Below are 26638 nucleotides of genomic sequence, written 5' to 3' on the forward strand. Positions count from 1 at the left end.
ATAAATCCTTGGAGACGGGAGATGTTCCGAGGGATTGGAGAACGGCGGAGGTGGTCCCTCTTCACAAAAGTGGTGATAGGGAAGTAGCTGGAAACTACAGGCCGGTAAGCCTCACTTCGGTTATTGGAAAAGTAATGGAAGCGATGCTGAAGGAAAGGATAGTGAATTTCCTGGAAGCCAATAAGTTGCAAGATCCGAGACAACATGGTTTTACCAAAGGGAAATCGTGCCAAACGAATCTCATTGAGTTTTTTGATTGGGTGACAGAAGAATTGAATCAGGGACGAGCTATGGACGTAATCTACTTAGATTTCAGCAAAGCTTTTGACACGGTTCCCCACAGGAGGCTTTTAAATAAACTGGATGGGCTGAAGATAGGACCTCAAGTGGTGAACTGGATTAGGAACTGGTTGACGGACAGACACCAGAGGGTGCTGGTGAATGGAGTTAGCTCGGAGGAGGGAAAGGTGAGTAGTGGAGTGCCTCAAGGATCGGTGCTGGGGCCGATTCTGTTCAATATATTTGTAAGTGACCTTGCCGAAGGGTTAGAAGGTAAAGTTTGCCTATTTGCGGATGATACTAAGATCTGTAACAGAGTGGATACCCCGGAGGGAGTGGAAATCATGAAAAAGGATTTGAAGAAGCTAGAACAATGGTCTAAGGTCTGGCAATTAAAATTCAATGCGAAGAAATGCAAAGTGATGCACTTAGGGAATAGAAATCCACGGGAGACGTATGTGTTAGGTGGCGAGAGTCTGATAGGTTCAGACGGGGAGAGGGACCTTGGGGTGATAGTATCTGAGGATTTGAAGGTGACGAAACAGTGTGACAAGGCGGTGGCTGTATCTAGAAGGTTGTTGGGCTGTATAGAGAGAGGTGTGACCAACAGAAGAAAGGGGGTGTTGATGCCTCTGTATAAGTCGTTGGTGAGGCCCCATCTAGAGTATTGTGTTCAATTTTGGAGGCCGTATCTTGCTAAGGATGTAAAAAGAATCGAAGCGGTGCAAAGAAAAGCTACGAGAATGGTATGGGATTTGCGTAACAAGACGTATGAGGAGAGCCTTGCTGACCTGAACATGTATACCCTGGAGGAAAGGAGAAACAGGGGTGATATGATACAGACGTTCAAATATTTGAAAGGTATTAATCCGCAAACGAACCTTTTCCGGAGATACGAAGGCGGTAGAACGAGAGGACATGAAATGAGATTGAAGGGGGGCAGACTCAAGAAAAATGTCAAGAAGTATTTCTTCACGGAGAGAGTGGTGGATGCTTGGAATGCCCTCCCGCGGGAGGTGGTGGAGAGGAAAACGGTAACGGAATTCAAACATGCGTGGGATAAACATAAAGGAATCCTGTTCAGAAGGAAAGGATCCTCAGGAGCTTAACCGAGATTGGATAGCAGAGCCGGTAGTGGGAGGCGGGGCTGGAGGTTGGGAGGCGGGGATAGTGCGGGGCAGACTTATACGGTCTGTGCCAGAGCCAGTGGTGGGAGGCGGGACTGGAGGTTGGGAGGCAGGGATAGCGCTGGGCAGACTTATACGGTCTATGCCAGAGCCGGTGGTTGGGAGGCGGGGCTAGTGCTGGGCAGACTTATATACACAAAAGTAGCACACATGAGTTGTCTTGTTGGGCAGACTGAATGGACCGTGCAGGTCTTTTTCTGCCGTCATCTACTATGTTACTATGTATTCCAACAGTGGTGGTGTTTTCGGAGCAGATGCTCCAGCCTCTGTAAAGCTTTAATAAATATTAGACCCGCGTCTCTGGCAGCCCTCACAAACGTAGATTGCAATGGTGTGATCTCAAGATCCTTTATTTTGAGAGCTGCCACCTCCTGCTGCTGCTCCAACTGTGCCACCTGACCGTGCAGCCGCTCAATATCCTCTCCGTGCATCTCCAAACGCTCCTCCACTTCTTCCACCCATCTGCCCACCTCGTTCACATCCTTTTTCAATTCCTCCAAAATCTCTTGAAGCTCTGAATGCTCGGATGTGATATTGTATTTTATTTCCTGAAACCATTGCCGCATTTCATTGCTAAGAGATGTGAGCTCTACTTCTGCAGGCGCTACAAGACCTGCCTGCGAGGCTCCATTTGTTGCCCTGTTGCTGGCCAGGTGCGAGAGTGCTCTCGAGCACAGAATCGCCACAACATTCTCCTCCGTTAGACATCAACAAGCAGACATCCAAAAAACAGCAAAGTTCTGCATCCCACAGCACTGTACCTCTTTCGAAAACAGTAAGTAATGTGCACTTTGCATCTCTTGTTCCAAGAAAGTCCCGGAGCTCGTGGCTTAAACTACCATCTCTAGGGATGACGTCATTTCCTCCCCTGATTTTATTTCTTTCTGGATTCCTTGCTATGGTTGTTCCACCAACTTTTGTTATTGACAGTGTGTTAATTCCAAATGTTAGGAAAATTTGAAATCTATTATTCTTGATTCAGCTCTTACTCTAAGATTCCAACTACAAAAAGTAGTAGGCTTTGTTTTTCACAAATTAAGAATAGTCAGATGATTGACAGCTTATTTGAATGCTTCCAATTTAAGGACTATTATTAAAGTGTAAGTCCTCATTTTGAATATTGTAACTGCCTGTTTTTAGGTATACCAAAACTTCTAAGGGCTTTGAAATCATCTGCCATGGCTTTAGTGAATGCTCTAATTCGATGTTATGCATTTAAAAGAGTATAAGTCAAGTAGTTTTTATATTGCTGGACCAAAGCTCTGGAATACCTTACCTTTTATATTATGTGCAATACGATATTTGGAGTTTACAAAATAATGGATCGCTTTCTCCTTTCAACAGGCTTTTCGTGTTCAATGAGTTATGTTTAGTTTTACATACAGAAATTGATTGTTAAGAAGTAAAGAAAAAGGAAGAAACAATCAGGGAGAAGGGAAGGAGTATTTATGATGATGTTTGCTTTTTAAAATTTGTTTTATAATTTATTTTACTGATATTATGTATGTATTTTTGTACCCTGCCAGGAATGTTAGATTGTGCAGGTTATAAATTGTTTAAATAAATAAACATCTAAAAAATGTCTTGGACCTCAATTTTGCTATACTGGCTAATTTTGATTCAATATATATATTTGCTTTCATGACTACTTAACCAGCTTCTCTTAGCTTTTCCAGATTTTGTCATTTGACGTCCTAAGCCTAAACTCTTTATCCTTACCTTTTCAGCTACTTTTTTCAAGAACTATAACAGCCTCCTTCTCCTCTTGATTTTATTTATTTTCCTAAAGTAAAGTTTCTTGCCCTTACAATATCTCTTTTCAGTTTTCCCCCTGCTTTTCTACTTCCCTCAGATGTTCCCATTCAGCTAATAATTCCTTGAAGTATTCCAGCTCCTTACTTCTGAGTGAACCCTAACACTGAACCACACCAACTTGTAATCACTGGACCACACTATCCTGTAATCACTGGATGCCAGATGATCACAAGCTATAAAGCTAATTCTCTGGGCTGTTTGCTCTCTTACTCTTGGCTAGGGCTGGGATTAGCTGGGCACTGTTCCCTCTAAGCTGAGTGGGAGTCCTCCAACTACATTGCTGCCAGTGGAAGGTGGTGCTTCAATACTATGTTTTAATCGCTAGGGACAAGAAGGTTTCTAGACCCTCACTATTGAAAGTGAAACAGCACCCCCTACTGGCAGGACTGTAGGTGGAGGACTCCTGCTCAGCTTAGAGGGAATGGTTTAAGCTGGGTGCTGTTGCTGTATTCACTGGAGCAGAAAAGAGAGCTTGGGAGGGAGGGTGCAGAGTCTGCACATGCAAACAGAGAGGTAGACCATGGGTGCAGCACCAAAAACCAAGAAAGTACCCTTTTATGGAAAGAGAAACACTCTGGAATCTAAACGAGTGGAATACAAGCAGGGCAATTCTATAACCTAGGTACTCACATAGGCATGCAATACTAGCATTTATGTGCATATGTACACATACCTGCTAAGTTCTAGCAAGGCACCTAAAGTGCTATTCTGAAAATACTGGCTTAATTTACACAGCAGGTACTTGCAAGGGAGCTATGGAGCATAGACAGGTTCTAGGTGGGGCTCCCATTTACTCACATAACTTACAGAGTACTACAAATTATATATATACCTGCTACACTTGCATTTAAACCAGACCTATGGCTGGCATTAAGTGCAAGCACCTAAATGTTAGGCCCATAAATACCTTGTTATTTACTAGGTACTAGTATTCTCTAAAGGAAAGCAGACGCCTACTTTCCTTTATAGAATATGCTCCTACCACACACCTTCTGGGCAACTAATTGGAGGCACCCAGTTATAGAACTGCCCTTAAGTCCAAAATATGGGTAAGCAATGGTATTTAAGCTAAACCATCAGCTTCCTATTGGTGTGGTGCCATTCTAATGGTATGACCCTAGACACCTCTGAAGTTCTTATTGCAAGAATGGCCTCAAGACAGGAGCTGGTGAGTTCAGGGTGTCACAACCCCTTCAGCTGACCCTGGAAGGACAAGTCATATAAAATTCTTGACATCTCAGTTAACCATTAGGTCAGTTCCCACTAAGAAAATAGAAGTTACAGGAAAGAAAATAAATAGAAGATAGATGGTATCACACTACATAAAACTGCATTCAAGATCAAGCAAGAAAGGCTTAAAACTCACATGGGAAGGTGGAGACCAATGCAGCTCCCTCACTGGTCCTGGGACACGGATGAATCCTATGGGTTCATATTTGTCTCCAGTGGCAAAGAAAAAAACTGTTTCATCTTCACTCTGAGAAAGAAAATGCCTTTTAGTTCTGTCTGATTGCCCTATGGAGGTTTAAACAAAACATATCCATAGAAACTCTTTCCACAGTTTTTCATTTTCATCAAAAAAGTACAAGACATCACGTGGAAAAACAAGAAAGCCAAAGGCAATTACAAGTCCCATGATACTCATCAGAGATCTGATTGGCCCACATTGGCTATGATGATGTCACAGATTATATCACATACACTGCATGAGCTAATCAGATAGGCTCTATGTGAAGTAATTTGTGGCAATGTTCCAAAATTTAGTTGCTCCTGGGAGCTTGAATGTTGAAAGAAGGAAGTTTAGAAAACATCAAAATAAAAAGACTACACATTTAGAACATTTGTCTGTAAAGGGCAAATACAAGCTGTCTGTACTTTTGGAATGCTGCAAATGACACAGCTTGAAGCATTCTTTTAATGCTGAGTTACAATGTAGTAGACACATTCAGTAAAGTACATTCTTTTACGGGAGTTAGCTGAAGAATTTTTTCCCAAAGCACTTAGGACCATGAAATAACAAAACAATTGGAGTTCATGAGTAACATACCCCTGTGGCGAGCAGCTCCCCATTTCGCTCATATGCAAAGGCTGTAACAGCAGCATTATGGGGCTTGAAAGCCTGCTTCAGGCACATTTCGGCATCCCCAGTGGTGTTCCGTCCTGCAACAATGGCAAGCCCTTTGGGATTATAAAGTTGTAGAATACGAACAACTCCGTCTTCAAACCCTACAGCAATCAGCCCGCCTTTTGGGTTTATCTGCAGAAAAAAAAAATAAGAAAAAGGCAAGGTGGGATAAAAAAATTACAGAAAGGTTAGCATCAAAAGTTTAGTAGTGATTTTCTGCCAGGGCATCTGCTGAAGTGGAAAATGGAACCCTTGTAGGCCCCGAGTTGGTATCTTTTTTTTTTTTGTTTTTTTAGAAAATTACAACTGAAAACCCTCTATATAAGCTGTTTACACCCTTGAACACCATCTGAGAGAGGTTGTTTGGGTCCACTTTTCTTTGCTAGGCATACACCCTTGAACCAACATACAGTGGAGGAGTAGTATAATGATTACTACATTGGCCTCAGAACCAGGGGAACCAGGTTCAATTCCCACTGCAGCTCCTTCTGACTCTGGGTGGACTGGCTTCAGCTTTGTGACCTGAAGCTGTCTCCTGTTTATCAAACCTCCTTGGGAGAGAGGAAATGCTACGAATGGTGGATCCATGTGGGAGAGGCAATGGTAGGGTTGTCAAGGAGATGAGTGAGAGGAGGATAGTGAGTACAGAGGGTAGAAATGTGGTAATAGAGAGCAGATGAAAGATAAAAGGGAATAGGAGGATGGGAAATGTGAGAGCTATGGGATGGGAGAAGGAAATAAAAAGTTGATAAGTAAATGAAAAGTGAAAAGGAATAGAGTAAGAAGGAGAAATTTGAGTAGACAGAGGCAGAAAAGGAAAAAAATAGAGAAGACAGCTTAGAGAAAAAGATCAATATGTCAGAGACAGGTGTGGTGGGGGATGTAACAAGACAGGAGGAGAGAAGAGAAATAATAAATGAGCAGCAGCCACTGGAAACAGATTTAGCAGAAGATGGGAAAGCAGAAAAGAGAAACTGCGACCAACATGATGGAAAAATAAAAGGCCCGGACATACAAAGGTATTCATTATTTTGAATTTATTAACTGGAATATATTAGCTTTGGGATATATGCAACACAGATGTTTTCTTTTTGTACTGAACACAATATATAATGTATTTGTTTTTGTTTCTACAGTGTTGCAGTATATGCTTAGCTTAACTTTTTAGGGTTCCCAGTTCAATTTTTGTCTTCATATTTCTATCTTTAATTTGGGATCCCTTGTTGAGTATTTGGTGAGAGTCTGTGTTTTGCATGTGACTGAGATGTGTGTGCATATAGTTTCTACGTTGAGATCTGCAGCAGTTCCACTTGTTCCAGATATACTTGTATAGATGCTTTGGTGTTTTAGGGTCCGGTGTAATATTTGTAGTGCTGCCTATTCATAGGTTACTACTGGGGGAATTCTTCACCGCTGCGCAATGCAGAATTTGTGCAGAATTCTGTAATTGCCTTGCAGAATTCTGCACAGGGAACAGAAGGGAACAAAACATTTGTCAGGTTTCTGATCCCTCTCCCCTTGTGGCACACACCCACAGACTGCTCATATCAGTGCCGTATCTAGTGTATTTGACACCCGGGGCTGATCATTGTTTAACACCTCCTCCTCAGAATGGTAATAATACCTGCAGTTGACAGAGAGCCTGGTTTTCCTTTTTGGTTTCACTTTCAGGGCAGAAGGCGGGGGGCAGCAACCAATGGGAGATTAGGGAGGGGTCATGCCTTAATCCCTCCAGTGGTTAGCTGCTCAATCAAAGCAACTTTTTGTAACTTGGATGTGACTGAAACAGGTCTAGATAAAAATGTCCTTCTTTTTAGACATGGACGTTTCGCTATTGGACATCCTAGTTTTGGGCCCTCCCTAGTCCCGCCCAAAACATGCTCACAACATGTCCTCTTGCTATTTGGATGAACTGCAGTGTGAAATGTCTAAATTCTGACTTTCCAAAATCGGGATTTGGACATTTTTAGCAGATGGATGCTTTTTAGGCATTTTGAGGTGTCTTTCTGATTTGAAAATGAGCACCATAGAATTCTAGGAGCTAAATGAATCCTGTCAAGAACTGACTTCTTTATGATCTCCAAATTTTGTCTTACATCAATCTTTCTTCTTGATCCTGTGAAAGGAATCAGAACTTATAAAGACTCACATTTCATCCAGGACCGGTGCCAACTGAAATGCCATGTTATACTCAACTCATTTCACTTGCCTTAAGAGGTTAAAAATTGTAATCCATGGCCTTCAGGTTTTACTCAGGTCTATTAAAAGGAAGATGCCTCCAATGGTCAAGCAGTTCTTCAATAACCATACATGATTATAATAGACTGCTGACAGACAATCTACAGACTGTTTCACATACCAGGCTAGGTACCCACACCAGGGAAGTTCCTCCTTGTTTGAATCTCATCTCCACCACAGGATGTTTGGCAATAAAATCATAAATTCGCACAGAGCCTGGAGAGCAATTAGAAGGAGAATATTTACTATGGATTCTTTTTTTTAAGTGCACTTTGTGTGTTTACAATTGCAGTAACCCACAAGAAAAACAGGAGAAAACCTCTACAAAGAACACAAGATGCAACAGATAGTAGAGGGTGACTCACGACTCTCAAGATGGCAGTAGTAGAGGAACAGTCTTTATTAGGCACCAAAGTAAGACCCAACATGGGTCCATGTTTCGGCGGACTTGCCACCTGCCTCAGGGGTCACAGGACTGTATAAAAACATATATAAAAATAAATTAAATTATTAAATAAGCACATGGTAAAAAAAATGCATATGAATAAATAATAAGAAAAATGCAAAGAGGGAGATCATGTAACATAACATAGTAACATAGTAGATGACGACAGAAAAAGACCTGCACGGTCCATCCAGTCTGCCCAACAAGACAAACTCATATGTGCTACTTTTTGTGTATATCTTACCTTGATTTGTAACTGTCATTTTCAGGGCATTGAGAAGAACAGATGTGCTTCAGTCCACCTCTGGGGTCCCATGCCTCGCCGCCCAAAATCCCTCGTCCTTTGCCACCTGATAAGCCACCTCACCCCCTCAGCTAACTGGCTACCACATGGACAAATATATCTTTAAATCAGATAGTGAGATGGCAGGGAAAAATAATAAAAAAGAAACCTCAAAGCCATGGAGTAGCATTGATAAAATGGCAGCGGCAGACAAACCAGGAACCTCCGGTTTCTCAAAGCATCTACTTATCCAGATCATGGCTGCAGTAACAAAGGCAATAGAGATGAGCTGTGTCAAATGTCAACTCAGCTCTCTAACCTGGAGTCTTTGTTAGCACAGACCACCTGCAGGACTGGCAATTTGGAACAGCGTGTGGCCATAGTGGAGGAGGAGGAGGCAGGGAGTGCAGCGAAGGCCCTAGCGACCCTGGAACAAAAGGTACGAGACCAGGCGGAATAATTAGATGACCTGGAGAACAGGTCTTGAAGCAACAATCTTTGGATAGTGAGGCTCCCCAAAACCATACCAGAAAGAAATTTGGGTGCTATACTAGAAGACTAGCTGAGCAAAGAATCTGCATTATCAGATAATATAGGCCCCCCTATGCCTTGAGAGGGCGCACAGGCTGGGCTACACACAGAACATTAGACAAAAACCATGTGTGTTCATAATAAAAGTACTGCCACAAGGTAGAGATCCTATGAGGATTTAAGTAGAAGAGGGGACTCATTGCAATATGAATTGGCGCCAATCTTGATTTTTCAGGACTATTTGATGGCGCTTCAGGAGAAACGCTGAAAATTCATGCAGGCCTACGCCACGTATCATAACCAGGGATTGCGCTTTATGCTATTATACCCGGCACTCCAAAAATCAATGTTGAGGGCCAATGGCACACTTTTGATACTTCTACTGCTGCACAAAACTACTTCAAAGGAATATCGACACCAACATGATGGGATAATAATCTGAGGGATACTGTGTGTATTTAATACTATGTGATCTGTGTCTATGCAATTGCTTCTGTTATTGATGGTATGTTATCAAGAGAGGCAGAGGGTAGCAGGACCCCTGCATACTGCGTGACTTTAATCAGACTCAAAAGAGTAAGGGACGGATACAAGGGGTAGTCGGGGAGGAGGGATTAAGGGGGAGGTGGTGGAGATGGGGTGGTTTTGGATTGGAGGATGGGAGGTGTGTTTGGGATGGTTAATGGCTTGGTTGCAGGGCACGGTTTGGGGGTTTGGGATGTTAATGTTTTGGGGTGGCTCCCCTCAATAAGTGTGGCTGTTTGGCAGTGGTGTACAGAAGGTTTTTGGAGGTGGATTGGGGCTAGGCACCCAGGCGAGCAGTTAATGAGTTGTTTCACTAGTATTATTTCTCTCCTGTGGATGTGAGATGTCAGCCTCATGTAGTAGAATAATAACCTGGAACGTGGGAAGCACTACCTCCCCCATAAAAAGGACCAAACTTTTGTCCAAATTGAGAAGGCATGGAGCTGGCACTGCCTGTCTCCAGGAGACATGATTAACTGACGCCGAACACATGAAACTTAAGTGAATGTGGGTAGGGGAGATTTATTTTGCATCCTCAGGAAACAGAAGTGGGGAGTGTAGCAGTGCTCATATATAAGTCCCTAGCGTGTACGACAGAAGTAATAGAGACTGATCCTTGAGGCAGGTACATACTCCTTCAATTATGGTTACAGGGACGGAAGCTTTACTTATTAAACCTTTATGGGCCCACTCCTTACGAACGTACGTTCTTTTCATCATTGTTGGCATGTCTTAAACAACTTCATGGAAAGGATTTGCTCACTACAGGAGATATGAATCTCCTAGCAGACGTCACCTTAGACAGCTCAGCTTCACAACCTTCCAGATTAGGGACACGACCAGGTCAAGGGGTACTCAGGACATTCTGCAAAATATTATCACTCAGACACCTGGCGAATGCTCCACCCAGAAGACAGGGACTATACTCACAGACTGAGGGCACATGATACTTTCAGACGTTTAGATTATATTTTTATTTCAATGACACTATTCCCATCGGTTGCGGAGGTGACAATAGGCTCAGAATTGGTATCAGATCACTCCATCTTATGGCTAGGCTTGGAGGCCCCACCGCAGGGTCGTGCTTTAGTTGGTTGGAGGTTTCCAGCATATCTCGCACACTCCAAAGATTTTCAAACGTATTTATCAGCCAGATAGAAAGAATACAAGTGGCATAATCAGCAGCATGCAGATCAACACCAGTTGTTTTGGTGCGCTGCCAAGGCAGTGCTCCGTGGTGATATAATAGCTTATACAGCAAACAGACATTGAAAGATAGTCGCCAGCATCACCCAAATGGAAGCCCAATTGGAAAAGGCACGGCGGATGTATTTGAAAACCTCTACACCTCGTAACAGAGATAATTACCTATCATTGCAAATTGCTTTAAAATCTCTCATACATGATGTACCCAAAAAAGTTTAATCTTTCACAAATACCATCTCCATGCACTTGGCAACAAACCAGGCAAGCTATTAGCTCAAATAATAAAATCCGGGGGGGGGGGGGGGGGGGGGGGGCACTTGCACCATTGGAGAGCTGAAACACAGGATGGGGCAAATGGTCAACAAATCAGACTTGATTGTCCACATTTTATTGGAACACTTTACAGCTTTGTATGAAGCCTGCCCACCCCCAGATCCTGCCGCAGTGGCAGACCTTTTGGATCAGGCCCAACTCTCACACCTCAGTACAATAGCCCAAGATGTCTTAAATTCTCCTTTCAGGCAAAAGAACTACAATAGGCAATAAAAAGCTTTAAATGCCACTCGGCACCTGGGACAGATGAGTTTTCTGGGGAATTCTATACAATCCCGCATCACCAGCTTCTCATCCCATTACTGACTTACTACTCAGGAGAATTCCACTTGCATGAAAATTTGGCATTACTCACCCTCATACCAAAGCTAGGAAAGCAGCGGTTGGAGGCTGACTTGTACAGGCCTACTTCTTTGCTTAATGTAGATTTTAAACTTTTGGCCTGAGTCTTAGCCTCCCAACTGGCACAGGTGTTACCTGCACAGGTGGCATTGGTCCTGCACAGGTGGCATTTGTGCAGGGAAGACAATCTGTTCTGACCACCAGGCGCCTCCTGCTGGCTATGTCTCATAGCAAAACTCAAGATATCCCAACCATGCTCACTAGCCTAGATGCTGCAAAAGCATTTGACTAGATCAACGGGCAGTACCTTTCCCAGGTTATGCATTGGGTTTGGATTTTGGGCATATATATTATAATGTAAAGTTGAAGGATATGTACCACATTTTATTTTGTCAGCATCAGAAGGGAGATAGAGTACAGCTAGAGGAAGTAAAGACTTCAACGTTTACTTAATCAGGCATTTGTTATAAAGCAAAGTTTGAAGGATATATGCTATTGCTGTAATTATATTGCAGGATCCTGTCATGTGTATTGAGATGTTTGCCATTATTGCAGACTTATGTCTGGTCAAGTTTAAGATATGGGATAATGTATTACAAATATCTGTTTTTCTATTAAGTATATATGTGGTTTATATTGATGCAGGGCAGCTGTTGGGCAGACTACTTAGAAATCCATCATACCTATATACAAAGTGCCCACCCATATTAGCTCCAGGCCCACCCAAAATGTCAGGTCTGGCTACGCCACTGTTATAAATCTGCATTAAGACTATATATAACTCCACACAGAGCCTTCCTGGCGAAGATTGCTAACATGGCAGCTTGTGTAAAGTGCAGACGCAAGACAGCTACACTAGGTCACATGTTTTAGCATTGCCCAATTATATATACATTTTGAAAACTGATTCTGCAAACTGTCATGACTTATTGGGATTGTTCACTCATGCTGAATCCTCTTATACTCTTTGGACAATACACTTTTACCTCTCAGACCCCAACAGGATTCAAATTATTCATCTATAAAGTGCTGCTGTTTGGAATAAAGGCAATCTTTCTGTGTTGGCTAGAGAACAAAGGACCCACCATTCAGAGACAGCATTCCATGCTTCTGTTTCAGATGCGCCTTGAAAGGCAATGTATTACCTCACTGGACAGTAGTTTGGGATCTCAGTTTCAAACAACTTGGGAACCTTTCTGGTTGACCATATCTTCTAGAGCTCGGAGTTGTTTATTGAATTTGTAAGTTTCAACTCACGTCTTACAAGCCATGATAGCAGAGGAAGGAGGGAGCCAGGGTGGAGGGAGTTATGGGGGGGATGGGAAGGGATTAACTAATGAAGTTTCAAACATGGATAATGACACCCAGAATCATATTATTGTTGTCATGGTTTCTTGACTTATGCTTAATAAAAAGATTTAAATATAAGAAAAATGCAAAAAATACATAAGGTAAAAGAGATTACATAACATAAGAACTTGGACTGCACTTCTTACAATATAATCCAGTAAAACAATGAACAAAACAATGAATCAATAAAACAATATCACCAGTATTGATTGGTACTGCCATATTCTAAATAGATATACATTAAGAGCGATAAAACTGCTAAAAACACTAAACACACTACCAGCACATAGAGCTGATGGTGCAAAATGCTCAAGAACCCACCTACATTGAGCCAGTTCTGTGTATGGTACCTTATGTAATGTGTGTGTAAGTGTATACACAGCAAAAGGGTACTGCTAGTTGCAAGAAAAGAAGAAAGAAATAAGAAAAATAAATTCCCTCATTGGCTTGTATAGCAAGCATTGCACTGTAAAAGTGGGGCGGTATAAAACCAGCAGGCATGTCGGGTCTTACTTTGGTGCCTTATAAAAACTGTTCATCTATTACTCCCGTCTTAAGAGTCATGAGTCACCCGCTACTTTGTGTTACAATTGCATTAAGCCATACCCTACTTTCTGTTTGAAATCAAACATCAAATGCAAAACTGTCTTGTTTCTATATTTAAGCAAATGTCAATTTGAATATAAAACTTTAAAGAAAAGAGATTTGGTATGAAAGCAGTATTTATATAACATACTAACAAAGTGGATAATGGTAGATAAAGGCCAGTTTGTCCAGTTATATTCCTATAAGGATAGATTAGTATATAAATTCCTATACAAAAACCAACACCAGCACTTTTCCCAAGCCCTATCAGTCTCTTTTACCCAGCCTCTAAACTCTGTTCCTAACAATGCCCTCAATAAGAGCAATTCTATAACCCAGGTATCCATATTTACATGCTGGTTACATGTGTTTCACTTAGACATGTATGTGAACACATAACACCTATTCAATGGCTGTATCAAAAATCAAATCTTCAACAGTCCCACTGTCATACAAATGCAGAACGATATATAAGGTTATGGGATCCAACTTTCTACTCATATATTTCTTTCAAACAATAGCTTCAGCGTCACACATTCCCTGAATAGCTGAAGCTATTGTTTGAAAGAAATATATGAGTAGAAAGTTGGATCCCATAACCTTATATATCGTTCTGCATTTGTGAACACATAACTGCATAAGTGCCAGCAGGGCTCCAAGGCGCTATTCTGCAAATACCTGCTTAATTTACATAGTGCATATTTGTAAGGAGGGCATATACAGAGACAGAGCATGGGCAGGATGTAGCAGGGCTCCCACTTACACACACAATTTAGAAAATACTGTAAGTTACCTGGATTTCTACCATATTTAGGCACTCACAATAACGCCACTTCTACGGCTGGCATAAGTGCAGACATCTAAATTTTAAGTGTGTCGATACTGCATTACATAACGTTCCATTATGCTTCTTATATTCTGCTAATATCTATATAGTTTCAAGAGGATAACATTGAAAGAAACTAGGCAAATTACCTAGGAAATTATAATTAAAAGTAGTCTTATTAACAATACCTAGAAATTACAATCATACAGTTTCATTTAAGCAGTACATATCTGCAAAACAGAAAAGTTTTTATATTTTTCTCAAAACCCTGTAATTAGACAAAGATCTTAAATTAGCTGGTAGAATATTATACACTTTAGCAGCCTGATACGCCAAACAAAGTTAAAACAAATCTCTTCAATTTCATCCCCTCTGGATTTGGAAAGCGTAACATTAATTTATTACATATAGAACATCTGTTATAGACAGGGGGAATATAAATTAGATTGTACCTGGGGGGGGGGGGGGGGGGGCATTTTCAATATGACATCTTAATCCGATTTTGGTCATTTTCCACAAAACGTCCAAAAATACAGTAGTGAACATGGCCATTTTCAAACCAGAAAAACATCCAACCTTTTGCTTCAAAAATGGCCATTTGCTAGATATTTTGTACTCAGTGCAACTATCTTTTGGACCATTCAAAAAAAAAAAAAGTACAAGCGAAAAACATTGGCCATACAGACAACCCAGAAGAGCAGTAGGGAACCCTAGGGAACACTGCAGTGGACTTCACATAAAAGGTTTCATGTACAAATCTCACCATTACCCTCTTATTGTCATGGCCCCAATAATATTCCGGCCCTACCAACACACCACGGGCCCCCGACAGAGCATTCCATGGCCTCTTCAGGGGTTCAGTGCCCCCCCCCCCCCCACCATGATGGACTGCCTGTGCGTCCACGTTCTGCACCCTGTAGTGACCTTTCAGATTTGCATCCATGCCTGTGTCGCACCAGCAGGAGCTAGTCTGCTCGGACGTACGAACACCCAAGAGCGAGTCTCTGACGGCACTACCACTGGAGGCAGAGCTTTGTGCCACGGTGACATCATCCTCCTGGGGCCATTTTAGGCAGCTGAGTCCCCTCCACCTCACCTTCACAACTACTTTCCTGGCTTTGCTTCAGTCCTGGTTCCTGTCTCAGCATCTTATCTCCAGTCCAGCCCAACGTTCCTGCCTTCGGTCCTGGTTCCTGTCTCAAACCCTGCCTCAGCATTCCTGTCTTCAACCCTAGTTCCTGACTCTGGTCCACCTCAGTGTTCCTGTCTCCAGCCCAGAGCTACCCCAGATCCCAGGTCTTCCAGACCTGTCCCCAAGGGCTCTGTTCAGAGCCACCCCAGATTCTGGTTCTACCGGATCTGCCCCTAAGGGCCTTCTTCAGGGCCACCCACCATCTGAACTCCTCTGGGAAAGACTTGCCTGTCATCATCTGGGATCCCCCTGCCACTTGTCATCACAGCTGCAACCCAAGGGCTCAAACAACTAGTGCTCTGATACTTATTTTGTATGGGGAGCCCTCCAAAACCCACCAAAAACCTACTGTACCCAACTGTACACCACTACAATAGCCCTTATTGTTTATTTCAGGCTTGATATACTGTCTTTCACTAGAACAACCAAGGTGGTTTACACAATGTCAATTGCAAGAAAGTAGGATAAATGAACTCCGATCAATCATTACAGGAAAAGGTGGTGGAAAATAGGAGAGAAGAAAGAAAAGGGACTCCACTGATCACAACATGCCATATAAGCCAACTGAGCTTTTGGGGAAGGCTAAGGAGAAGAGATATGTTTTCAAGGTGGCACGAAATTATGAAACTATTTAAAATTATGCCAAGCCTGTATTACAGCAGGTAAAGAGTTCCACCATTTGGTCACTTAATAAGAAAAACATGATGAATGCATTGACATAAATAATCTTCTTGCATGATGGATAATGTAATCTTAAGAAACCTCTGGCTGCAACAGAAGTATTACACACTGATAAATTAATCATGCCCTGTTCCATAAACTATTTGGAATACTAATATGCAAAGTTTGAAAATAGAATGTGCTTCTACCAGTAGCCAATGCAGCTCTAGTATAATTGGCTTAACATGCTCATATTTTGAGGCTTCTCAATCCTAGGTCATGATTCACTCCATAGAAGAATTGAGGGGGATACCTTGAGAAAGCTTTGGGCGAAAGGCATGTTGCGAAATACGTGTCGGCATGATTACCCCCGCTTTGCAATTCAGATATGTAACGTTTATCATGATGAAGGAATAGCGCTAGAGCATAAGCTAATAAGTTTACATATATTGATTGTTTCTACAAAAATTGATAAAGAAAACGAAAAAAATATTTAAAAGATTTTGGATTGATGAAGACATAAGGTGAAACACCCATTATTTCTAAAGAAAATGGTTTAAGTGGAAGGTCACCTCCGAAGATCTGTTTTCTATATTCTCATTATATGTTTATTAGATTTTTTTTTAACAGCAGCAATTATCATATAGTATTTTGTCATTAATTGAACAGCTGCTGTTATGATAATTTCTACATTTAGAGCCGGTGAGATTTACTTTTTAACACATATTAATAGCAAAACCTTAACACACTATAGTAAAAGGGCCCCTTATTTGTTTTCCTTGATATCTTAAATTTTTCAAATGTGGAGTTTCACCGATTTTCTCACAAATAATTTGACAACAAATTGTAAATGTCCAGTATTGATTTAATTGTAAAACACATTCCTGTATCCAGCAAAACTTAGCATGCTGGCACCTACACCTAACAGTGCTTGGCATGCTGGTCCCTGCATGATTATCAAGCAGATCCATATCCTGCCAAGGGGGTAAAATGGCACTAATAGACCAAAAGAATTCATAAAGCGGAAGTCTAAACTAAGAATCAAATTCCAGTATCTTACCCATATTCTTTACTTAAAGATATATTTGACATTTAGCTGATGGATGGGTTAGAAATCATACTTACGATCAAGAGCTGTAGTAGCCAAGAGGTAAGTATTAGGGGATGTATCCAAACCTTTGATCTTTCCTGAGTGGAAGGAAAACAGGCACTCTGGGTCCTGAGTCTGAACAAAAACATCAAGAGAATGAAACACAGTCCTCTGGTATACAGTACCCAGTAACAGAAAAGCCACCATTCATAACATTACTGTACAATTTCCAGCTATTACAAATTTGAACGAACCTGACAGTCAGACTGTCAGCTTCTACGGTTTCTCTCTTAAAAAGTTGTTGTAAACAAGCTGGAGAGTATTCCCATGTGGGCTCTGTCAGATGATATCTCTCAAATATACTGCTTGTTCTTGTAAAAAATTTTTTTACAAGTTGCATTTAACACAGCAGTTGGGCATTTATCTGGATTCTCAAGCTTCCATATGGTTGTATAAATTCTAGCGCTTTCTCATATAGATTTTTTATTTATTTTGTTAAATTTGGTTTATTGCCTTTCAATAACAATATCAAAGTGGTTTACAGAAATAGTAATGAAAACTGAGACAAACATTATGACAAAGATTAGACAGCATCTAAACTTAATGGTACAATAGGGAGGGTAATGAATTGCACAACAATAAGCATCCAACAGACAATTGTTTCCAGTGCACATAAGGAGCTCAGGCTGTCTAAATATTCTAGGAGTAACATAACAGTATTCAATCTCAAGAAGCCCTCACTCAAGTTGGAAGACCTGTAACCATATTTTAACCTCTGCCTTAAAATTTTTGTAAGACACTTCCTGTCAAACTTCTATAGTAGTGAGTTCCATAGTGAAGGCACTGTACATCCAAACACTGTCTGATATGATGAATCCAACCAGTCTAGTATGAAGAAGATTGACCAAAACTTTTGATTCAGATGATCGCAAACTTTGAGAAGGCTGTTATAGAAGTGCATGCAGACAGACTGGGATGCCTGTGCAGAATGCACAAAGTGCCATTATTAAAATTTTAAGGGACCCTTTTACTAAGCTATGGTAAACACTACTGCATGCTTACCGCAGGATAAAATGCACTACTGCGGGGCACACTAAGGCTTCCTGCAATAGGTTTTGCAAGTGTGCACACTACTCATTTGCTAAAAAATAGTTTTTATTTTTTTTAGCACTGGGGCGGGTCTGTGGCAAAGAGTAGACATGTTCTGCACTAATCAATTAGCACAGCTACATTGCTACACACTAACTGGTTAGCATGTGGTTAGCACATGAGCCCTTACCACATATAAAACAGGTGTTGATAAGTGCTCATGCACGAATGGCCACGTGCTAATCAGTGGCGTAGCCACAGGTGGACAGAGGGAGCAGGAACCAGCGGAGCCGACACCCCCCCCCCCCCCAGCGGCATGCACCTGGGGCGGACCGCCCCACCGCCCCCCCTTTCTACGCCACTGCGTCAGGGATGCCCTTTTTTTCCATTATGGGTCGAGGACGCCCATGTGTTAGGCACGCCCAAGTCCCACCTTCGCTATGCCTCCGACACGCCCCCAGGAACTTTGGTTGTCCCCGCGACGGAAAGCAGTTGGGAACGCCCAAAATCGGCTTTCGAATATGCCGATTTGGACGACCCTGGGAGAAGGACACCCATCTTCCGATTTGTGTCGAAAGATGGGTGTCCTTCTCTTTTGAAAATAAGCCTGATAGTGAGATAGGCTTGTTTTTGTTTTTTAATCATTTTTATTTTCTTGGTCAGGGAATATATTTGACTTTTGTTTTTATTTTCCCTCATATGCAACCATTTTTAATTCATTTGGGAGATGAGCAGAATGTTGGGTTGCCTTTAGACTTTATTGTTGATTTTCATGCTTCTTATGTAACTCTTCCTTGTTCAATAAAGACATTAAAGCCTAATTCATTTTCTCCTGGATGAAATATTGGTGTGCAACTTGCTTCCCTTCCTCTTGTATTGGTCTGTTACTTTTTGTTTTGACTTTCATGTCTTTTATTATATTGTTATATTGTTCCATGTTACAGTTAATCAAAATAGTATGTACATCATTTTTGATAATATCTTTGAAAGGTGGTATAAGAAATAGCATGAATGAAATAAATAAAGGGGAGCCCAGTTCAAAATCAGCTCCTTGTAATTTTGGGCAAGTCACTTAACCCTCCATTGCCTACAGGAGTGAAGGAGTAGCCTAATGGTTATTTCAGTGGGCTGGAATCCATGGGAGCTGGGTTTTAGTCCCACTGCAGCTCCTTATGACCCTGGGTAAGTCACTGACCTTCCATTGCTTCAGATACAAAACTTAAGATTGTGACCCACTAAGGAGAGCAAAGTTGTATATAATACAAGACTGTGAGCAGAAAAATTCCTCCTATACCTGAATGTATACTGCTTCAGTGGCTTGCAGGCAGTATAAGATAAGTTTGAAAGTAGTGGTCCCAGAACAGATCCCTGGGGAGCTCCACTATTTACTCTTTTCCATTGAGAATACTGACCATTTAACCCTACTCTGTTTTCTATCATTTAACCAGTTCTTAATCCAAAGTAGGCCACTGCCTCCTATCCCATGACTTATGACTTTTAATTTCCTCAAGAGTCAACCATGAAGTACTTTATCAAATGCTTTCTGAAAATCCAGATACATAATATCAACCTGTTCACCTGTATCCACATATGTATTCACCCCTTTAAAAAATATGTAGCAGATTGGTGAGACAAGATTTCCATTGGCTAAAACCATGTTAGCTTTGTCCCATTAATCCATGCCTACATTTATGTTTAGTAATTTTGTTATTTATTTATTTATTTATTTATTTATTTATAATAGTCTCTATCATTTTGCCTGACACCAATATCAGGCTCACCAGTCTATAGTTTCCCAGGTCACCTCTGGAACCCTTTTAAAACTGGCATTACACTGGGCACCCTCCAATCTTGATGATTTTAATGATAACTTGAAAATTACTAATAACAAATTTGCAATTTCATTTTTTAGTTACATCAGTAGTCTAGGGTGTATACCATCTGGTCCAGGTAATTTGTTACTCCCCAGTTTGTCAATTTGCCCTATTACATCTTCCATGTTTACAGAGATTTGTTTCAGTTCCTCCGAGTCATCCCTATTAAATATCATTTCTGGCGTGGGTATCTCCTCACATCTTCCTCAGCAAAGACTAAACCCAAAATTGATATAGCCTTTCCACTATGGCCTTATCTTCCACTTTTATCCCTTGATCATCTAGTGATCTAACTAATTCTCTTACCAGCATCTTGCTTCAAATGTACCAAAAAGGGTTTTATAAAGGATGTTCTTTTAGCGCTAATGGTCTCCTTCACCTTACTTTTTAACCATGTGGCCTGTAGTTTGGCCTTCCTACCGTCTTTTTTAATACTTGGAATAAATATGATTTGGGCTTCCAGGATGGTATATTTGAACAATGTTCACAGGTGATGTACATTTTTGACCTTTGCAGCTGCTCCACTGAGCATTTTATTAACCATTTCCCTCATGTTATCATAGTCTCCTTTTTGAAGGCTGAATGCTAATGTCATGGATGTCCCTTTATACATTTACTGCAGTTATAAAATCAAATTTGAACATGTGATGAACACTGTTGCCAAGTGGCCCCAGCACCATTCCTTTTTGCACCAAATCATGTGTTCCACGAAGAACTGGATTTAGAATTATTCCCTCTCTTGTAGGTTTCTGAACTAGCTGCTCCATGAAGCAGTCCTTTATTCCATCTAGAAACTTTATCTTCGAAGCATGCCCTGACATTACATTTATCCAGTCAGTACTGAAGTAATTGAAAATTACACATTATTATTGTTTTACCTAATTTTTTAGCTCCCCTAACTTCTGCTAATAGGAATGTAGGAACTTCGGAGTATACTCAGAAGGAACTTTGAACTCACAAAACAAAGCCTCAGAAAAGACTTCCCTGGTTACCACCATCAGTGATATCACCCATCAATGTAACTGGTGAATCACCACCTTGCCTTCAGAGAAAAAGAGAGGTCTTGCTTGGCAGGACATAATTAAATACAAATAATTCAATGGGCTCAATGTTAAAAAAAAGCTGAGTTGCTAAATTTATGCTCCTAAATTTCCATCCTATTTTCAACTGAAAACTCATCTTAATTTAATAATTTAAAAGTTATAAATTTAGGCCTGCCATTTATTTGCCTGGATTTATGAGCCTAGTGCTGAAAATCAGTGCTAAGCTCCTTTTCCCCCAGCCCTAATTCTATCCTTGTTGCCTTTTTTATGCTCCTAAATTTTGGAGTTTATTGAAATTTTGAGTATAAAGTTAAGCACTCAACCCTAGTAAATTTTCAGAGAAACCAATTTATGAGCATAACTCTCCAAGTTAAGAGCATACATTCTTTGAATATTAGGACAATGTGACTTAAAATGAAGTATTAATGAGAATCTGGAAAGGAAAAAAAGCTTACAATATTTGAGAAGGACAGGTCAAGCTTCCAGATTCCTCCACTGGCATCCTACAGACAGTAAAATACCCTTTAATTAGCAATTCTACTTTAAATCCCCTTAAGAAAGTTCAAGTTAAAATCACCGAAAAATACATTTTCTCATGTCCACCTCATTCTTTTTTCCTGAAAGATACAGGGGTCATTTACCAACATCATGTGCTAAATATTATTAGCATATGCCAGTTACCACAGGGTGTCTTGCACAAAAAAGGCTCTGCAATAAATAACATGTTAACTGTTAGTAATCGAATAGCAAAGCGCATCATGCTCCTGGAAGACAGGACCTCAGGTCGGAGGGCACTCAACAAGTTTTTGATGAAAAGCTAAGGATCTTTGCAAACCAGTGATGTAGCCAGTTCAAAGCACTCTAGCCCTCTGGCTGCTGAGGCTGGCATTATAGTGAAGAAAATCTGCAGCTGTAAATACACAATCATATTTGGAATCTGGAATATGTGAACAATGAGCCAGGGAAGACTTTGATGTTGTAAAGGATGAAGTGGATCATCTCTATGGATGAACATTCTGGGCATTAGCGAGATGAAATGGATGGGAATTGGACATATTTGTTTAGATAAGTATCTAGAAGCATAGTTATCAACATGGCTGCTGTTAAGACTGACATGTTATTTTACTACTAAATCATGCTATTTTAGCAAAGGCCCCAATTTATGCAGTGAGACTTAGTTACTAATAACTGGGGTTAACAGTAAAATACCACATCTTAACAGTAGCCCACATTGATAACTTACTCCCTTAGTCTACTATTACTACCACTACTACAGTCAGGAATGACCTTGCAAAGGCAGTAATGGGACAGAATACTGCTAATGTTTGACTTATGTTAATCAGACTTCATGGACAACCCTTTAACATGACAATAATACAACTGATATAAATGAAAAAGATATAGTTCAGTTTTATGGTCAAGTTGAAGCTAAAACTGGTAGTGCTACTGTTGATTGGTGACAGGAATGTCACAGTTGATAATAGAAAGGAAGGTAGTGCAGTAAGACCTGATGGTCTAGGAACAAGAAATGAAGCAGGATATCACCATATCAAATTTTCTGAAGCCAATAATCTTTTGGGGGGACCCAGATCTTCAGGCTCAGGAGCATCAAGCTGGAGGAATAACGCTGTTTCTGAGGTGGATGGCAAGTAGCATTATTCTTTTAAACAGGATTCAGCAACCTGCAGTACTGAGGTCCCACAGGTTGATGAATCCGGTGGTGAATCAAGTGTGGTAGAACTTTTATCACATCTTGATTAATTTCCCTCTTAATCCTTCATTGCCCCAGGCATAAACTTAGACTGAAAGCCCTCGTGGACAGAGAAATACCTACTGTACTTAAATATAACTCACCTTGAACTACTACAGAAAAGGTGTGAACTAAATAATTATTTTTAAATGTATTGGTATTATATTTCTTTAATTGATTGAGGATTGTATTATCAAAGAATCAAATAATAAAAAAAAGAAAGAAATAGCAACTGGCATTTGCACACGCAACTTTAGGTGCCATATATAGAATCTGGGGGATTATGTGCCAAGCAGGTTCCTTAGAGAAGAGTATTGTGCTTCACAAGGTGGAAAGATAAATAGGCACTGGACTTCCATCAGCAAGATGGATTGATTCAATCACTTTGACTATGAGTGTACCATTGAGTAGCCTTCAGAGGTGAACAGAAGATAGTGCACACTGGCGAAAGTCAATCTGTATTGTTGCCAGGAGTCATCCATGACTTTATGGCATTTGATCATCATCCTCATCAACTGTTGTTAAATGACCCCCTTTGTAAATTTTTTGTCTAATTAGCAGCAACAAAGGTAAAATTATGTATCATACCTGATAATTTTCTTTCCATTAATCATAGCTGATCAATCCATAGACTGGTGGGTTGTGTCCATCTACCAGCAGGTGGAGATAGAGAGCAAACTTTTGCCTCCCTATATGTGGTCATGTGCTGCCGGAAACTCCTCAGTATGTCGATATCAAAGCTCCATCCGCAGGACTCAGCACTTAGAGAATTACACCCACGAAGGGACACTCTGCCCAGCTCACCACCGCCGAAACGGGGGAGGGAAATTAACCCAGCTCATCCCCACACAAGTGGGGGAGGGGAATCCGTCCAGCTCATCCCCGCGGAGCGGGGGAGGGACACCACACCCGCCGATGCGGGGGGATCTGGCTTATCCTGCAACCGCAACCGCGGGAGGAGCTGACTGACCCTACCACCGCCGAAGCGGGAGGGGTACAAAGCTGCCCTACAGCCGCACGAAGCGGGAGGGAGTGCCGGCAGAATTTAAATCTCAATCCAGCCCCGTAAAACGGAGGGGAGAGGAATGCAGCAGCTCACTGTAACACAAACTCGTCTCAACTCTTGAAGAATCCAAGTGAAAGAAGAACTTGAACACGAAGTCCTCCTGAAGTAACTGAAGGCCAAACTTGAACCTAAAATTCAACCAGAATATAAACAGTACAGATATCTGGGAGGGGCTATGGATTGATCAGCTATGATTAATGGAAAGAAAATTATCAGGTATGATACATAATTTTACCTTCCATATCATCAAGCTGATCAATCCATAGACTGGTGGGATGTACCGAAGCAGTACTCACCCAGGGCGGGACATAGAAATCCCTGACCGCAACACTGAAGCTCCAAACCGGGCCTCCGCCCGAGCAGCCACAATCAAGCGGTAATGCCTGGCAAAGGTATGGGCATTCCCCGCGGCCACCTAAGCCGCTGCAATGGCTTCCTCGCCCATCTTGCCACTGTAGGCTTAGAATCCTGCAGACCCTTACGAGGACCTGTAAACAGGACAAACAGATGATCCGATTTCCGGAAATCATTGGTCACTTCCAAGCATCTGATGATGACTCGTCTCACATCCAGAAATTGAGAGCAGAGTATTCCTCTGGGTAGACCTCCCTACGAAAGGAAGGGAGACAGAGCTGCTGATTCACATGGAAGCGAAAAACAATCTTGGGCAGAAAGGAAGGCACTGTGCGAATAGACACTCCTGCCTCAGTGAACTGCAGAAAAGGCTCTCGACCTGAGAGTGCCTGGAGCTCGGAAACTCTTCTGGCTGAAGTGATAGCCACCAAAAAGACTGCTTTCAACGTCAGGTCTATCAGAGATGCCCTAGACAAGGGTTCAAAAGGCGGCTTCTGCAATGCTCTTAGCACCAGGTTGAGATTCCACGCAGGCACCAGTGAGTGCAGGGGAGGGCGCAGGTGATTAACTCCCTTGAGAAAGCGCACCACAGCTGGCTGCGAAGCCAGGGAAGCACCCTTCAGGCGGCCCCTGAAGCAAGCCAGAGCCGCTACCTGAACTTTCAGGGAACTGAGCGACAGGCCTTTGTCCAGACCTTCTTGCAGGGACGCCAACACTGAAGAAATTGTAGCAGTGAAGGGAGAAAGTGAGCCTGCTTCACACTACGCTGCAAAGATACGCCAAACCCTGGCGTAAGCAGTAGAAGTAGAGCGCTTCCTCACTCTCAGCATAGTGGCGATGACCTTGTCTGAGAAGCCCTTCTTTCTCAGACGCTGCCGCTCAATAGCCAGGCCGTAAGACCAAAGGGGGAGGGATCCTCCATCACCACGGGACCCTGATGTAACAGGCCCTGCTCCACTGGCAGCCGCAGAGGATCGCCGACTGAGAGCCTGATCAAGTCCGCATACCAGGGACGTCTGGGCCAATCCGGACCCACCAGGATTACCCTGCCGGGATGCTTTGCCACCCGGTCTAGCACCCTGCCCAACATGGGCCAGGGTGGGAACACATAGAGAAGCTCTTGTGTCGGCCACCGTTGGAGAAGAGCATCTACTCCCAGGGATAGAGGGTCCCGTCCTCTGCTGAAAAAGCGCGGCACTTGGCAATTGGCCGATGACGCCATCAGATCTAGGCTCGGCTGGCCCCAGCGCTTCGTGATGCCCAAGAACGCCTGAGCAGATAGCTGCCACTCTCCGGGCTCCAAGGTATGGCGACTGAGAAAGTCCGCCTTGACATTCATGACTCCGGCAATGTGGGCTGCTGACAGCTGTTCCAGGTTCGTTTCCGCCCACTGGCATAGATTCATGGCCTCCTTGGCTAGAGGGGCGCTCTTGGTACCTCCCTGGCGGTTGACATAGGCCACAGCTGTGGCATTGTCCGACAGGACCCGTACAGGCTTCAACACCAGTACCAGGATGAACTCCAACAACACCAACCGAATGGCTCTGAGTTCCAGGAGGTTGATAGACCACTTGCCTCTGCAGGAGACCAGAGCCCCTGCGCTGTCCTTCCCAAGCCGTGGGCTCCCCAGCCCATCAAAGAGGCGTCTGTCGTGACGACAATCCACTCCGGGGTCACCAGAGGCATTCCTGCAGACAACTTGTCTGTCTGCGTCCACCAGCTCAGCGCCTTGCGCACTGCTGGGTCCAAGGGAAGGCGCACAGCATAATCCTCCGACATCGGAGTCCAGCGCAGCAGCAGAGATTGTTGTAGTGGTCTCATATGAGCCCTGGCCCATGGCACTACTTCCATCGTGGCCGTCATAGAGCCCAACAGCTGCACGTAGTCCCAAGCCCGAATAGGAGAGGCTACTAGGAACTAGTCCACCTGAGCCTGAAACTTGACAATCCGATTGTCTGGCAGGAACACTCTGCCCACTTGGGTGTCGAATCGAACTCCCAGATACTCCAGGGACTGATCGGGCGCAGCTGGCTTTACTCCCAGTTGATGATCCACCCCAGGGAGCTCAAAAGAGCAACCACCCGGTTCACAGCTTTGCCGCACTCTGCATAAGAGGGGGCTTGGATCAACCAGACGTCCAGATAAGGATGGACTTGAACTCCTTCCTTCCTCAGGAAGGCCGCGAAGACCACCATTACTTTGGAGAAGGTCCGCGGAGCAGTAGACAACCCGAACGGGAGGGCTCTGAACTGGAAGTGTCGGCCCAGTACTGCAAAACGCAGAAAGCGTTGATGAGGAGGCCAGATGGGAATATGCAAGTACGCTTCCTTGATGTCCAAGGATGCCAGGAACTCTCCTGCCTTCACTGCCGCTATAACAGAGCGGAGGGTCTCCATGCGAAAGTGCCGAACTTTCAAGGCCCAATTGACCCCTTTGAGGTCGAGGATAGG

The 26638-nt window shown here is 42.5% G+C and overlaps 1 protein-coding gene across 1 annotated transcript in view; it reads right to left on the reverse strand.

Annotated features, from left to right (window-relative positions):
* Window positions 1-26638, reverse strand: part of CFAP44 (cilia and flagella associated protein 44) — a 444725-nt gene that overhangs the window by 328429 nt on the left and 89658 nt on the right. The window contains exons 9-13 of the mRNA XM_030203902.1: window positions 21474-21521; window positions 17048-17147; window positions 7766-7860; window positions 5329-5538; window positions 4648-4758 (exon numbers count right to left, since the gene is read on the reverse strand). Coding sequence (XP_030059762.1) covers window positions 4648-4758; window positions 5329-5538; window positions 7766-7860; window positions 17048-17147; window positions 21474-21521 — 564 coding nt within the window. The remainder of the gene's footprint in view (window positions 1-4647; window positions 4759-5328; window positions 5539-7765; window positions 7861-17047; window positions 17148-21473; window positions 21522-26638) is intronic.

Source organism: Microcaecilia unicolor, chromosome 5 (genome assembly GCF_901765095.1).
Source record: "Microcaecilia unicolor chromosome 5, aMicUni1.1, whole genome shotgun sequence".
NCBI classification, from domain to species: Eukaryota; Metazoa; Chordata; class Amphibia; order Gymnophiona; family Siphonopidae; genus Microcaecilia; species Microcaecilia unicolor.